The 16,224-nt window shown below is 38.5% G+C and overlaps 1 protein-coding gene across 1 annotated transcript in view; it reads left to right on the top strand.

The window, feature by feature from the left end:
• klf7a (Kruppel like factor 7a) overlaps window positions 1-6,635 on the top strand; it is a 40,676-nt gene extending 34,041 nt beyond the window's left edge. Inside the window, exon 4 of the mRNA XM_084390469.1 lies at window positions 512-6,635. Coding sequence (XP_084246595.1) covers window positions 512-563 — 52 coding nt within the window. The 3' untranslated portion in view covers window positions 564-6,635. The remainder of the gene's footprint in view (window positions 1-511) is intronic.
• The last annotated feature ends 9,589 nt before the right edge of the window (window positions 6,636-16,224 follow it).

The raw sequence follows: 16,224 nt of genomic DNA, 5'->3' as shown, positions 1-16,224 counted from the left end.
GTCTTTGTAAGAACAAGTCCGAGTCGAGTCCGAGAAAGCAGAAATCGGTCTCGAGACCGGACTCGAGTCCGAGACCGGACTCGAGTACTACATCACTAGTATTTACTTCACCACATAATCATTTTTATCAGTTTTGCCACAACACGCACCACTCTTGTACACAAAATGTACATGTCTAGTTATTATTATTTATACATTTAATTAGACATTAGGCATACGTATAGGCATACTTATTCATACAGTGTTATACAGAATTATTCACAAGAATATTGAGGTAAAATTATTTTAACACATTTAGTATTGGAACAACCACAAAAAGTTCTTACTTTTCTCACCCATCTGTTTTATATCTGCCAGCAGATAATATTGAGACGGCGCCAATACAATCAAACCCACATTGTGTTTCAGGCCAAATGGAATATTGATAGAAGATCCAAGAAGATCAGATTTCAGGTCACACGGGTTTCCTAATAGTTTTTTTTTTTCTTTCTTTCTTTCTTTTCTCCTTTAGGTGTTTCTCTCGATCCGATCACTTGGCACTGCACATGAAGAGGCACATCTGAGGAGGAGGAGGAAGAGGCGGAGGTGGCAAAATGGCGAGGTGAAGGAAGAGACAGAGAGAAGGTAGAGGGAGAGAAAGAGAGGGATTATGGGCAGGAGCCAGATACCACTCAAGCCGTTCGCTCATCCCACCAGACAGAGGGACCCCCGTGAGGGACTGATAGAGGGCCACGATCGATCGATTAGACCAGCTCTTGAGCTTTGGTCGGCGAGATGCGATTCACTTCTGAAAAGTCAGAGGTCTACAGATCTGAGAAGGTGGTACGACAGCTTATGTCACTCAAAGACAATGTGCTTAAGTAGGTATTTGCGAAATAATCAGAACATCAATGACTCGATTTAGTTACTACTATTATTGCGTTCCTTCGTCTCCGAGATCCGTTTAATGTTTTAGTCAATGTTATTCAAAGTATGTCTAACGCATATTGTCACAAACTGACGAAAGCTACCAATGCACCTGATTTGATTTACTGCACCGTGCGGGACGTGTCCTGAATGCTTCTCCTGGAGAACCTTTGGAGAATATCATAGTGATAGGACGTCAATCCAAGGAGATGGATTTTTTTTTTTTTTTTCATTTTGAGCAAGGATTATCTTTCTGCTTTGATCCCGCCAAGCCACAGCCAAGATCTAAAGTGGAACGTCCATCCGGAGAAATCTGGATTTCAAAGGTGAGAGGCGACCAAGTGGAATCAGCCATCACTCAAATGTGAATCTGACTGAGGGCAGTGGAGGAAACTCTCTTACCTTCTTCATAGACAGACAAATCTCTCTCTTTCACGTCCCTTCCTGCCAACCAACAGCTGCGCAGCGACACTTTGAGACTTTTTATAAAAGAAAAAAAAAAATTAAGGAAGAGATCTTTTTGAATGATGACTATGTTATATAATTCAGAAGACTTCTTTTTTTTTTTTGCTTTTCTCCTGTGGATGTGTACAAAATATAAAAATAAAAATAAATAAAAATGGACCAAAAAAACTGCCATATGCACAAGAATAGTGGATTCTGCACTGGCACAGACCCCATCTGAGGTGGACTTGATTTCTATAGAAAACAAACTTTTAGTGGCGAAAAAAGAAGAGCAATGTTGTTGTTGCACACGTTTTGAGCATTCCTCAACATTATTTATGACCCATGAAACATTATCCCATAAACTCGGGTTCCTTTGGGATTTCTAGGACTAGCATGAAATGAGAAAAGCACCATGGTTTATCTGCGGACTTCACAACATAATAATGACTTCCATCATTCAAGGCGGAGATTTGCGATCACAAAGTTTCGGTTTTTTGTAAATGCATCACAGTAACTGGACAGACATTTCCAACCAATTATTTTAGTTCGGACAGATGGAAGCATCATAAGAAACATGCATGTTGTGTGTTTCGCTGGTCCTGCAGGTGACATCTTCATGTTTAAACTTTGTTTTTTTCTAACATTACATATCTGTCTGCCTTGCGTTCCTGGTAAAAAAAAAAAAAAAAAAAATGTCTGTACAGTGTGAAAACCGTATAGTTAAAGTGAGGTTTAAATTACAACGTACAATCAAGTGTGGGATGGAAAGTGTTCCTGAATGTAAAGCTGTTTGATTGTGGACGGCCCTGCACTTATGCAATCATTCAGACCACTGAAAGGCCTGATCTGCTGAAGATAGATCCCACTGTGGCTCATGCATAAAGGCTTGTTGATGAGGGAATAACTCGCATAAAGTGAAAAATCTATCATTTACTCACCCTCATGTCTTTCCAAACCTGTATGGCTTTCTTTCTTCAAGGGAACGGAAAAGAAGAATGTCCATAGCGCTCCTTTTTTTCTTTTCTTTTTTTCTACAATAAAAAACAGGAATGGGGAGCTGTCAAGCTAAAACAACAACAACACAAAGCACCATAAAAATGGTCAATGTGACTATATTTCAAGACTTCAATGTCTAAAACAGAGCAAAATTTAACCCGTTATTCACAACAATCTTCCTTTCTGCAGTAGCTCTTGAATCTCATCCTCACTTCCAGATATTCAAACAGTTACAAGACATGCGAAAACCATTGACTTCAAAACTGTTACAACGTATCTTCATGCATACATTTTGCATGAAAATCTTTCAAAGCTATAATAGCATATGTAATATTTCAGATTTTCTTGGAATATAAATCATATGGTACAGAGCCCCGCACATCACATGGACATATATATATATATATATATATTCTGGTTTTATTCAATCATGGCCACAATTTACTAATTCGTTCATTTGTTTTAGTTAAATCGTGGCCATGAATTAAGAATTCGTTCTCACAATTTAATTTGTTCCCTCGTTTTCGTAAATTGTGGCCACGTTGAACTAATTCGTTCACTCGTTTTGATGTAACTAAAACAAGGGAACTAATTATTACAATGTGGACACGATTTAGTAAAACGAGGAAACAAATTATTATATTGTGTGCACAATTTACTTAAAACAAGGGAGCGAATTAGTAATACGTGCTGACGCATTAGTAAATTGTGGGATTGAATAGCTCATTCGTGGCCACATTATTACCTAGTTCTGGCATGAAACTCTAGATGGCGCAGGCTGATAGGTCTAACTCATTTGGTAGAGTTCAAGTCATCATCTACATAGCGCAGCTGATTGGTTGTTGTTGCATCAGCGGCCAATGAGCTGCAGCTCAACATTCAAAAGTGTTGCTGTTATCAGTCTGGAGCGTGCTTTCAGAAACCCTCCACCTGTATAGATCTGCTATGGGGGTTAATTCATGTATGTACATGTGCAGCAGCAGAAGTATGTCTTACATGCTCACAGCAATGTCTGTGAGTGCATTGGCAGAAGCAAGTATCGGTACTTGCTCTGCAGAAGCAGCGGCGTAGCAGATCTATTCCCCCAAGACCAAATACATTAACTTTGCCATATCCGTTACCATGCCAATCTCTATTACCATACCAATCTCCCGAGAGTTGTCATGACAGCATAAGTTTTTTCCTGCATGCCATGTGCAGGGCTCCGTTACTGACTTCCTTTGGTCTTTTTTTGTTTGTTTTTTGGAGCAGCATAATTGACATTAATAATTAATATTTAACATTCTGCTAAAAGAAAGTCATACAGGTTTGGACCCGACATGAGGTTGAGTGAATGATTTTTCATTCGAATTTTTGTGCGAACTATCCCTTTTCCCCCAAATCCTGTCATAGTGGTTCTGTGCGCATTGTGGTGTAAACAACATGTGTATGATCAGACTCAGAGGCCCAGATGTGAAGATGTATAAAATGAGCGCAACAAACCTAGATTTATTTTTAACTATTGCATACTGTATATAAACATCAAGATGCTCATATTGATGCTTTGGCTTGGTCAAAGATTTCTAAACCCTGAACAGAATCAATTGAATTTTAAAGAGATAAACATTTGCATAGTCTTTTTTTTTATTGCTTAAGACAAGTTTTAACCATATTTATAGATAAAAAAAGAAACTAAAAAAACATCTGGTTCATTTCACCCCAAAATAGGTGATGGACAAGGATATTCATGTCTTGTTCGAGCCGTCTGGTCACCTGTCAGTTCTTTCCTCTCACTCACTTGTCTAACACAGACCAACAGGGAGGCACGTGTGACAGAACGGCAGTATGGGTAATGAGAGGGGAATTGGGCTCTCCCAGCACTGGCTGCCCCCTCAATGGGGCGGAACGGAGTAGGACCGCACTGGGGGTCACACGCCACACTTGTGCTGACCGGGAGATCTTATCGCAGCCGCCCGACACAGTCAATTTCACCATGTAGCCGGGTGTCAGCTTACCTCCCTCCCTGGCCACATTAGCTCCATGAAAAATAACAAAGACACAAGGTCACTGGATTCCAGAGCTGAGCCGCTCGCATCCAGTGCCCTCAAGAGACCATCGCACACGACGGGTTCTGACTAAAATCTAGTGCAAGACACTTGCGTTTCAGAGAGGGTTTAAGACCACAATCTGAAATGTTACAATTTATCTTCTAAATTTGTATTTCAGAAAATTCACGAGTATGGGCTATGCAAAAATTGTTTTGATACATTTTTCGAAGGGAGTTTTTGGCGAGAAGGATAAACGCATATGAGAAAGTGAATATCACAAAACCTGTCAAAAACATGCTTGGATCATATTTCACCTCAAAAACCAAAATAAATAAGAAATCATATTTGTGATACAGAATCACTCCATTGTGATACATTACCGGACAAAAGTTCGGATTTTTTTAAACGATCATATTTTTATTATAAAAAAAAAACGATATCTCAATCAACAAAAAAACAACAACCTATGTTATATTTTAAATGTAATTTATTCCTGTAATGGCAAAGCTGCATTTTTAGCATCATTACTCCAGTCCTCAGTGTCACGTGACCTTCAGAAATCATTCTAATATGAAAACTTTTAATAATTTGACAACTTTAAATTGTAATAATATTTCACAATATTACTATTTTAGAGTATTTTTGTTCAAATAAAATGCAGCCTTGGTGACACTTCTTTCTTAATCCTGACTTTTTTCCAATTTATTTCCCCTAAATAATATTAGTTATCCGTCATGTTACTGTGCAGTATGTTGTACTGCTGTCATGATGATTTTTATGTTTTTTTTAAATCATTTTGTTCATGGGAAGTTGGATATAAAATGTGTTTAATTATCATGAAAATGTCACAAATCTTAATTTGAGGGTGTAATATGACCTGGGCGTTTCTTTTCGGGTTTTGTGAGGATTCACAAGCGTACCTTAATACCTGCTAATGGATACAAACAGTGTTCTGTCACAAGTCTTGTGCTAAACTTCGCATTGAGCTTGTCCAGTTATTGACATATGATGTTTACTAGTAGTTTTCCTTGTGGACTTCTGACCATTTGTTCACTTTAAGTGCACCTTTCCCTTAAAATCCTTCTTTAACACCCTCCAGCAGGACCAATTAGGGATGTTACCTTGGCAAAAGCTAACTAATGAGTTTGTCTAAATGGCCCCGAGAAGCCCCACAGAGAAGCTTGTTGTGTGCTTTTTTGGGGCTTGTTTCATGTGCACCGTCTTTTCTCGAGTGTGTATAAACCTTGTATGTTACCCACTTAAACAGCTTTTAAATCGCACAGACAACTTACTGACCTTTTTGCTGTGGGATAATGCAATTATTTGTAATTACCGATGCACACTTACAGGTACATTTTTACATTCTTCAATGTAAAACTTACATCTTAAAGTTCTGGCACGAGACACTACTACACATGCAGGGAACACTAAATTAGGAGTTTGAATGCATTTCATATCTCGTGAAACTATGATTAGTCTGTTTTAGAGGTCTGTACATTGTTTTTGGATTGTCTGTACATTCATGTTAGCAGCTGATCTCCATTCGCTCATTGTCTTTTTCTTTTCCGTACCCTTCTATTGCTCAAAACGCTGTGCTAAAAGCTTCCAAATGGATGGTATGAAGCTGATAGAGTGATTTCCAATGTTTGTTGCACTCGTAGTGTAGTTTTCCGGTTAAAGGCTTTTTTTCCACACTTCCTGCTGTAAATGAAATCCGTTCCGATCCCTCTGCTTTTTGCAGGCATTTCATGCTTTCCTCTTCGCTTCTATTTATGCCGTTTTTTATTTTTATTTTTTGTTTTATTTGCTGTAAAAAGTGTTTGCATATATTATTTGTATTATATGATGTTAGTATGACAATGTTCTTTATTAAGGAAAAAGGAAAAGAGTTTATTTTTGTTACTGGTTTGTTTCATAATTCTTTTTTAAATTGGTATTGTAATATATCTATGCAAGAACTGTTAAGTGAAGCATTTTTATTTAAGAATGTCATTATGTGTAATAAATGGTAGAATCTTATTGATATTGTAGTCTGCTTTTTTTTTTTTTTTTTTTTTTTGCCTTTTCTAAATGTCCCAAAGTTAAAGTTAGAAGGTCTTGGTTCTATAGAACACCCAGTCTATTTCATAAAGGAATGTAAAGTGTATTGCTGATGGAATTTCTATCCTAATTTAAACCACAAATACTAAAACAAACCTCTAACAATCCACTAAGAATCAAATCAAATACTGCTGGCTGCATATTTTCAGGTCCAGAATTTCACTTTATCCAATAGAAATTAGGATTGGTTCGTAATGTTGGATTTACAACTTGGAAGCTTACATGGAAATCCACATAGACGCACCTGACTATAGTCTCAACTGAGATTAATGTACACAATTAATGATAAATCTTCACTTTTAAACAATACAATGGCATCATTGATGAGTTTACTGAGAATTATGGTGATTAACTTGTTTAGCAAAAGTTGGATGTGCATGTAAAATGCAGTACATTACCTTGATGATATTCATACACCTGCAAATCAAATGCTAGCATTGTTTCTTCGACACAATGAAACACGATATGGTCAGCAGTGGATAGACATCAAGCATGAATATCCTGCATAAACCCTAATGCTCAAAATAATTAACTGGTTTGAGTGGTGTAAACTTAAATGAGTTCAATCAAATTAACTTGTATGAGTATTTAGAACTTTCTTTTTCTTTTGAGTTCACAAAACTGACACATTTTAAGTGATCAGAATTGTTCAATTGAACTGAAACTGAGCTGGGATTTCTATTTCCCAGCATGCTTTGCCATCACACCTGAAAGGAAAAGTAAATGCTCAAATCAAGTGTTATATGATGTGTTTTTTTTGGCAAGATTAATGGTGTTAGTTAATTAGTGGTGCGTAATGTTTTGCTATATGCTAATTTAGAAGAGTTTCTGTTATGTTGGGTTTTTGGGGTGTTTCTATCATGGTGACGAGTGGGGCATGAGCTTGGTTTGAGAACAGGTATATGCTGAATGTTCTATATTGCTGTGCTCATTCAGCAATAACTATGCTATGCTAACGCTATCACAGTTACCAATTAGCTAGTTAAATCAAATATTTTAAGTTAATTGCAATTAAAATGCATGAGTACAAAATAAATAAACTGCCAGTTCTGCATACTTAAAAAAACAAAAACAAACTTATCCGGGTTTACAGTGCAACTTTTGTACACACACACACACACACACATATATGCAGTGGATCGAACTTGTTGGTCCTGCACATCCCACAGTTCAACTGGATAATTAAGATGTGGGGAATTTGGGGGCCAGGGCAACACCTTGAACTCTTCATCATATTCCTCAAGCCATTCCTGATTCTCCTGTTGAAAGAGGCCACTTCCACCAGGGAACACCATTGTCATGAATCATGTTCTGCAACAACGTTGCAACACAGTGCATCTTGGTGCCATCACTCCCCCAGGTAAATGGCACACACGTACACGGCCATCCACGTGATGCAAAAGAAAATGAGACCCTTCTTCCACTGCTCCAAGATCCAGGTCAGACACTCGCGTGCCCATTGTAGACCTTAATATGTGGCCTTGTTTGGAGATGATCAACGATGTTCACTTCACCTGACTGGTCATAATGTTTTGATTCATATACATATATATAAGAGAATATATATGAGAATGAGATTGTTTTGCTGTGGTTTAAAATGAGCTTAGTGAATATAATGCTCCTATCCAATGGTTTTGGATTCTGGACTTGGATTTCGACTCAATCCACAATTCACACTACATTAGAAATGATCAAAACATTCATAGTTGGAATCATTTGCAAAATCATTTCCCAGATTGTTGTGCATCGGCAGAGAGAAAGAAAAGCAAAAATCTTTTGAGTTACTTGCGCAGTCTCTTGCACTTACTAAACTAATGGCTTCCTTGTAGCTATTTGATTCTTAATTACAACCCGAAGATGCTCATGAATATATGTATGTCTCTTTTTCTCTGTCTCTCCATCTATGCCTCACTATCTCTCCCCATCTGTCTCCATCTGTTTCTGCTACTGTAGTGTAGCCTCTCTCCATCTCTCTCTCTCTCTCTGTATTTCCCCTCACTCTCTGTGTTGCAAATTTGGAGCGTTGATAACCAAGTTGATGATTTCGCTTCCATTTATTAAGCCTTTGCCCATGACAAACAGATAAAGGGGTAATTCAATAACTAATGGATAATTAGGGTGCAATTACGTACAAGAAAATGGCCTTGCACAGTGTATTAATTCTGCAAATGTATTCGGTATGGGTTATTCCCAAAAGGTTCCTCATCTATAACTAATGTACATAATTGAAACGGGCACCCTCATCTTACGATTCATTCGCTTGTATCTGTCTGACTTATTGCCTATCATTTTACAATTATACTGACATGATGGTTCATGTCTAGAGTGCTTTGGGGACTGGGAATCCATTTGCAATACAGAAAAATCTCTGAATATGACATTCCTTTCACTTAAAGGGTGAATCACGCGAAGATTACGTCCAGGTCATATTTCACCCCAAAATCAAGAGAAAGAGAATAATAAATCATATTTTGCTTTGTGAAAATTAAGACTATGTTAGGAGGACCATTACAGCATTCGATTCATTAAGCACATTTTAAATCCCAGTTCTCATTACCATAGTGCAAAACAATCTCATTCTCATTACTATAAGAAATAAACTGGAAAGAAAAGATTTAAAGGCGGCATGAAACGGAGGTTGTGATAGTCTTTTCTTCTCTATTGTGATTCATATCCGATTGAAACGGCTTCTCAGACAAGAAAATAAAATGAAGACTTGATTTTGTCTATTGGGAATTCATTGGATGGTTGTGGTTTGCTATTGGTCGATCTCATTTGAGTGACAGGTTGTCCCGCCCACACGCCAGTAAACACATCATCAGAGAAAAGAAGAGATGTCGCTGCATGTTGCATACAATATATAATAATTCATGGTAATGAGAATTTGCTTTATTTTCATGAAGATCATGCCACAAAATTGCATATAAAATATATGTTTATGTATAACCAGGGCAAAATAGCAACAGGTCGGATGTAAAAGATTTACTCAGCACTGCCTTGGCTTAGTCAGCTCCCGGCCTCAGAACCAGGAGCAGAGCGTGTATATGAATGGAAGCGCTCACATTCTGCTTTTGGCTTGGATTCTGCCTATTTGCTTTAAACAAAGACAGTCCCAGGAGAAATATTTCCTAGAAGCAGGGGGAGAGGGGGTTGGAGGATGTGTAAGGGGAGAAAATGACAGAGGAGAGCAGCTCTGGGGCTTTACTGGGGGATGCGCTGGTAAAAGACAGTGACTGGAGAGATAACATGAGACAACCCTGTCGAGGAGTTTGCTTTTAATGTAATCTGAAGATGTTTGATTTGAGACGCTTGGGCTCTGTTTAATTCATTCATGTCTTGTAATATGCACTTAAAAATGTTGGTGCTTTAAAAAAAACAGTTTATCACTTTATTTACAAAATATGAATCTCAAATGCGCATTCACTCAACAATATCTGCTCTCACACCAACACAACACACATGCGGGCGTGGTGCTCTCGTGACATGAGATTAATATCATGTAAATAAAGTAGTAAAAAATAAGATTTGTGCAAACAAAGCACTTTACTACCTTCCTGGGGCTTGAAAGTGGTAGTTGCGTAGGCTGTCAATGGAGCATTCAGATTTCATGAAAAAGATCTTCATTTGTGGTCTGAAGATGAACGAAAGTCTTACAGGTTTGGAACGACATGAGGGTGGGTGAGTAATTAATGACAGAATTTTCATTTTTGGGGGAACTATCCCTTTAATCCCACGGTAGTTATTTCTTACCGAATGCTCACAATATGCTGGCTGAGAGGGGGTAGGGATTCATAACCACTGCTTTGATCATCACACATACATAAAAACATACCCCACGCTGACTGCATAGACTAAACACACAGCCCTTCAACCCCAAGGTCTTCTGAGGACTGCTCTGTGATTCAGTGCGCTCCTGCACATAGCCTACATATAAAGTACCAATACCTCCCACCGCTGTCTTCATGAACTGCCCTAGACTGTCACTACCCCTTGATCCTGCTTTAAAATTCATCACGATCAAATGTCAGCACTCACACACTCACAGAGAAATACACACATTGCCCTATATCTGCACTGACCTGTTCTCCGATTTCACTTCTCATCATATCACACATATACAGGGGTGGTGTAATGCTTTTAGCATAGAGGAAATCTGACCTCACGATGAAACAAGCATCCATGAATGCATTACTACATGTTTCGGGCACCAACCTATATGACAAAAAGGGTTCGTTCACCCAAAAATGACTGTCATTAATTACCCACCCTCATGTCGTTCCAAACCCGCAAGACCTTCGTTCAAATGAAGGTATTTTTCATGAAATCTGAGAGCTTTCTGTCCCTCCATTGACAGCTACCCAACCACCACTTTCAAGCCCCAGAAAGGTAGTGAAGACTTTGTTTAAAATAGTCCATGTGACTACAGTGGTTCAACGTTAATGTTATAAAGTGTCGAGAATACTTTTTGTGCGCAAACCCCCAGAAAAGGTATTGGAAACAAGTGCACAAAAAAGTATTCCCGTCGCTTCATAACATTAAGGTTGAACCACTGAAGTCACATGGAATATTTTAATGATGTCTTTACTACCTTTCATGGGTCTTGAAAGTGGTAGTTGTGTTGCTGTCTGTGGAGCGACAGAAAGCTCTCGGATTTCATCAAATATACCTTAATTTGTGGTCCAAAGATGAACGAAGGTCTTACGGGTTTGGAACGACATGAGGGTGAGTATTTAATGATTTTTTTTTTTTTTTTGGGTGAACAACGAACACAGCGTGAGCCGTGATGTGCGATCCATGACCAAATGACTCATATGGAGCTTTTAACGAGTCAGTTACCAGATTCACGAAACGCACACTTGAGTTGGCCATTATATGCTTGTTCACGCCATGTCCTAACTACCGTGGTCTCGGTATGACAACACGTGACTTTCTATTTGGAGCTGTTCATATTCTTTAGACATGCGTTTTTAAGGCAACACTATTTAGGCAACGCCTTATGAATCTGCAGCGGTCATGTAGTACAAGTGGGAGCTCTCCGAAAATTTCCATCTTAGGAGCTGTAATTACGATTCTCGTAATCTCGCACTACGGTAGGCTAATTACATATGGCGTGAACGCATCTAAATTCAGCGTAGACAGTAAAAGAAATGGACACAGCGACCCCATTGGATTCAATGGAGAAAAGTGAAGTCAATTAGAAGCACTCACTTCCTGATGGCTGAGCGTACTGCGCAGAAACTGAGCTTGACGACGTAGATGTGACGTGAGCAACCCGTCTGTCTTCTAGTAGCTGTGCCGAGAGAAATCTGAATCATTCCCTTCCGAAACTTGCAGAGACAGAGAGTGTGATTAGGAGGTGTCCATGAGCTAGGAGCAGGAGCAACTTAATAACTAAGTATTCTGATGAATTATTTTGTCATTTTGCCTCCACGTCCCCCCGATTGCCAGCGAGCTTCTCCTCCTGTCCATACGGTAATTCTCTACTGTGCGACAGAGAGTCGCGTGGTTATGACGCAATCGTTAGCCTATTTTTACAAAAACTGCTTCTACGGGGCCATAACGTAAGATACAAGGTAATGGAGCCTTTTATACATTTCCGTGTTTCTTTAGAAATAAATAATGGACAAATGGAGTCTTTAAACGCCTCAGATGTAAAGTTATTCGCTGTCAAAGTGACGCCAAAATGAATGGGAGTCAATGGAATGCTAACAGCAGGTGGGGGTCCGCTAATCAATGGCGGCCCCCAGGGAAGCTTCAGTTTTTTCTGAAAGATTACCCCCTTTCCCTCACTGAACCACGAGTCATTTGTGGGTTACTTTTGATTCGAGGTGAACCGGAAGCAGGATTGTGACATCTAAGGCTACGTTTACACAACATCGATGTACTAAAAATGGAAAAGTCGTCCTTTGTGTTTTTCACATACAGACGACAATGTTGTCAAAACGGTCCTCGTTCACACGGATCCACGTAAACGACTAAAAACGCTGTATTACACTGTAGCCTATATGTCTTCATGGAGACGATAACGGTATAGTTTTCAAAAACTATAAACAAAAACGAACAATTTTCAAACGTTTTCAAAAGTTTGCATTTTCAGGCCCCAAAAACTCAGTTTCTGTGTAAATGAACGGTATAAAAAGTTTTCTGTTTTTAGTTAAAATCAGTGTCATGTAAATCTGTAATCTTTGTCATCTGTATTCTCAAGAATCAAGTATTCTTAAAATTTCTCAAATATTTGATTCATTATATTTTAAGTAATTTTAAGTAAATCCAATTGTCCAATACACATGCCACAATCAGGATCATTTGAGCAACAGCAGCATCAACTTGGAACTATTTTATTCAAAATACAACTAGAAAAAAAATCTATGTAGGCATATATCGGCCTACAGGTAATAATATAGGTAGGCCTGTCTAATAAAAAATACTATAAAATGTCCCTTCATCACAGCACATGCTCACTGCAACAGTGACTGTTGTTATAAAGGAAACAAGTTTTCCCTGAAGAGCTTTGCAACAACCAGTTTATCAAGCAATTTGTGGACTAAAAAAGGCTTCTAAATGCTTCATTTTAGCAGCCAATTGTTTCTTTTCAGAGTCTGCAGACCTTGAAATTAATTGAAGTAGTTAAATTTGTCATACAGTAACTCCTCATCACAATGTGTTTTCAACATTTGCCATGGGTTTTATAATCTATATTGGGTTTTTAGTATCATATTTTATAATCTATAGTATATTGTGCTAACAGTCTCCAAAATGTATTTTCAGTTTTTTTTTGTTTGCCATTTTACTCAAATTTAGGGTGTGTTTACAACTGGCATGTTTGGTTTGATTAAAACGAACCCTGGTGCGATTGCTCTAAGTGTGAACGCTGGCATCCGAACCCTGGTGCCACCAAACAAGTGGACCGAGACGCTGAAAAAGTGGGTCTCAGTCCGCTTCCAAACGAACTCTGGTGCGGTTTGAATGAAATATGAACCAAAGACATGTAAACAAACCAAAAACGGGACATTATATGTCACAAGATGTGACTCTAAAAAGAACAGAATGCTTTTTTTCTCGTCATAGTCGTGATGTTTCCCATCACAGTTCGGTACAGGCATCAGAACCGCATCTCCTCGCTGCAGATCTTTGTTTGTGTGTGTGATGGAGGGATTCCTGACGCTGTTTTGACTCCTTTACGCATTTTATAAGCTCTTCAAGAGTTCTCATCTGGTCAAAATACCATCATATGTAGCTTCGCACATACAACAAGAGCATTTAGCCCAGAACACAGCATCGTTTCAGGTGTTCGGTAAGTTCCGTCACCAGATATACGCAATAAAAGCCGACCAATCAGGTTGTGAACATATCCCTATGCCTTAAGGTTCAGTATATTTCGGTTCGGTGTTAAAATGCCAATGTGAACGCTAAGCGATCCAGGACTAAATGTTTTGTGGGGGGGTTTCCCGTCCGGACCAAACCAAGCGAACCGAACTACAAGTGCGAACACACCCTTAGATCTAACCTCAAAATGATTTGAGGTAGGAAAATTTGTCATACACTCCTCAACTCTCTCAGCGTTTCATATTTTGAAAGCTGCGTGAAAAGAAGCGAGGTGATGTGGGATGAAAGAGTGCCATCAATCAAACAGTAGAGTGAAGTCTCTCTCTCTCTCATGTAAAAACCCGACATGTTTGACCTTCACTTTCGCTGGCTGTGTTTGCCGCACGCTGACAGCATATAATCAGTGGAGCGTTTTGTCCTGGCAGTCGTATGAGTACAGTCAATGTTTAATTTATACCAACAGCCTGAATAACGTTGGCACTAGTAGCTTTGTGCCATAGCTCTCAGCTCTTTTTCCCTCTCTTTTTTTGTCAGATTGTTGTTTTCTAATGGGGTCTGACAGTCCGTATCAAGTCTGTTTAAACCTTAATTCACCCAGGCACCAAGACAAAGGGGTGAATTCTTCTCCAGCCTAATTGAATTAGTCCTTTAACTGAGAAACTCAGTGTGATTGGAATAAAATATAGGCCTATTCTTCATATACACCACATTTTTCAGGTGTCAACTACTTGTCCGACCAAGCATACATATAGAATTTGACTGTTTGGTTTCCCATTCTTTCTTTGACGTGGATATTCACGATTATGAAGCATCAAACTCTGAGAAACTTCACCACGTGTAAACGCTGTGAGATTTAGCTCCTGCCTCTTGGTAATACCAAAACAAGCTCCTTTGGAAATGCTTGGATGTCTTCAGTCGAGCGTTAAGGGTGCGTTTTCAAAGCGGGAGAAGAATCTGGAAGCTTCAGAGGTCTTAATGCAGCGGGACAGCCCTTACAAACCCTATTGGCAGAGAAACAGCAGAATCATTGAGAGCTGTCAGGTATCTGGCAGGCAGCTGGCAGTGGTTACGGGACATTATTGTCACATTTGGCAGTGTTTATAAGCCTGCCAAGTTAGAAATAGAGTTCAGCGTCTCCGCTTATCTTGCTCCTCGCTACAGCTTTATTATAAACAAGCCTGGCGTGGTTGAGAGGGTTTACTACGGTACTCGAATTTACCGCCCTCAGTGAATTCATACCTCATTCATTCGATTCTCTTACACAAGAGCACAATTCAGTCGTGTTGTTTCATTACTGTCACATGAATACTAAAGGAACACTTTGACTGTAACTAAAGTATTAGATTTGTGTTTTTTGCATGGTGACCATGATTTAACTGTATTTGTACTGGATAAAAACAGAGATTACCATGGTTAGCTAGTTTTTTTTTTTTTTTTTTTTTACTTGTTATAAAAAACACTATTAATATTCAGACATTTAGAAATAACTAAACCATGGTAGTACTATGGTACAATGATGGTATCATATTTGATAATGCACCATACATTTTTACCATTTCCATGTGCCACATTGTATTTACATTGCACAGTAAATTTGTATACAAAGAAAATGCTCTTGAAACCAAATGTCAGATTTTAATTTATCGTGACAAAGGTTATCTTATTAGTTATTGCTATAGTTAACCATTAAATAACATTAATTCATTACTTGAAATAAAATAAACATTAACTGAAAAAAAATAGATACATATTTTTTCAGTTAATGTTTATTTTCATGAATCATGAATGAATATTTCTGTAATGTTAATAAAATACCTTTAGGTATATAAAACTGTATAAAAAACAAACTTTTTTTTTTTTTTCAGAAGTTTTTGGGCGTTCATTTACACGACAACGGTATTGGGACCCTGAAAACGCAACCTTTTGAAAACGGGTTTCAAAGTGCACGTTTTTCGTCTCCGTGTAAACCACAAAAACGCAAATTTGTGAAAAATGGTGACTTCATGCGCATGACGTGTTCAGTCTATAGACCGTATGCGCCTGAGAATCAAGCACGCAGCCATCTAATTTTGTGATCGAACTTTGTATATTTCTATGGCATCGCTGTCGAAGAGTAATTAGCTGGTGAAGTGGATTTACTCACTGTAGAGTTAGCAAAAGTTATCATGAGCATTGTAATGTTTGAAGCAGATGTCATAACAAATGCCAGGAAGATTTCAAAACGAGCGGTTCGTTCATAAATCCGTAAAGACCGGAAGACTGAACACAACAAACGAAGCGCTGAAAAATGGCCAGGGCTACACAAGGTCTATATGGACATGAAACATACATAAATAAAGTCTAAAGTAAGCAATAATGTGACACTGTGAGACAGAGTTGTTTTACTTCGAGGTGGAAAACGCGAGGCTGAGGCTTCCATAGA

This window comes from Rutilus rutilus (genome assembly GCF_951802725.1).
Source record: "Rutilus rutilus genome assembly, chromosome: 2".
In the NCBI taxonomy this organism is placed as follows: domain Eukaryota; kingdom Metazoa; phylum Chordata; class Actinopteri; order Cypriniformes; family Leuciscidae; genus Rutilus; species Rutilus rutilus.
The sequence above is the reverse complement of the archived record's forward strand: the minus strand, read 5'-3'. Positions and strand labels throughout refer to the sequence as shown.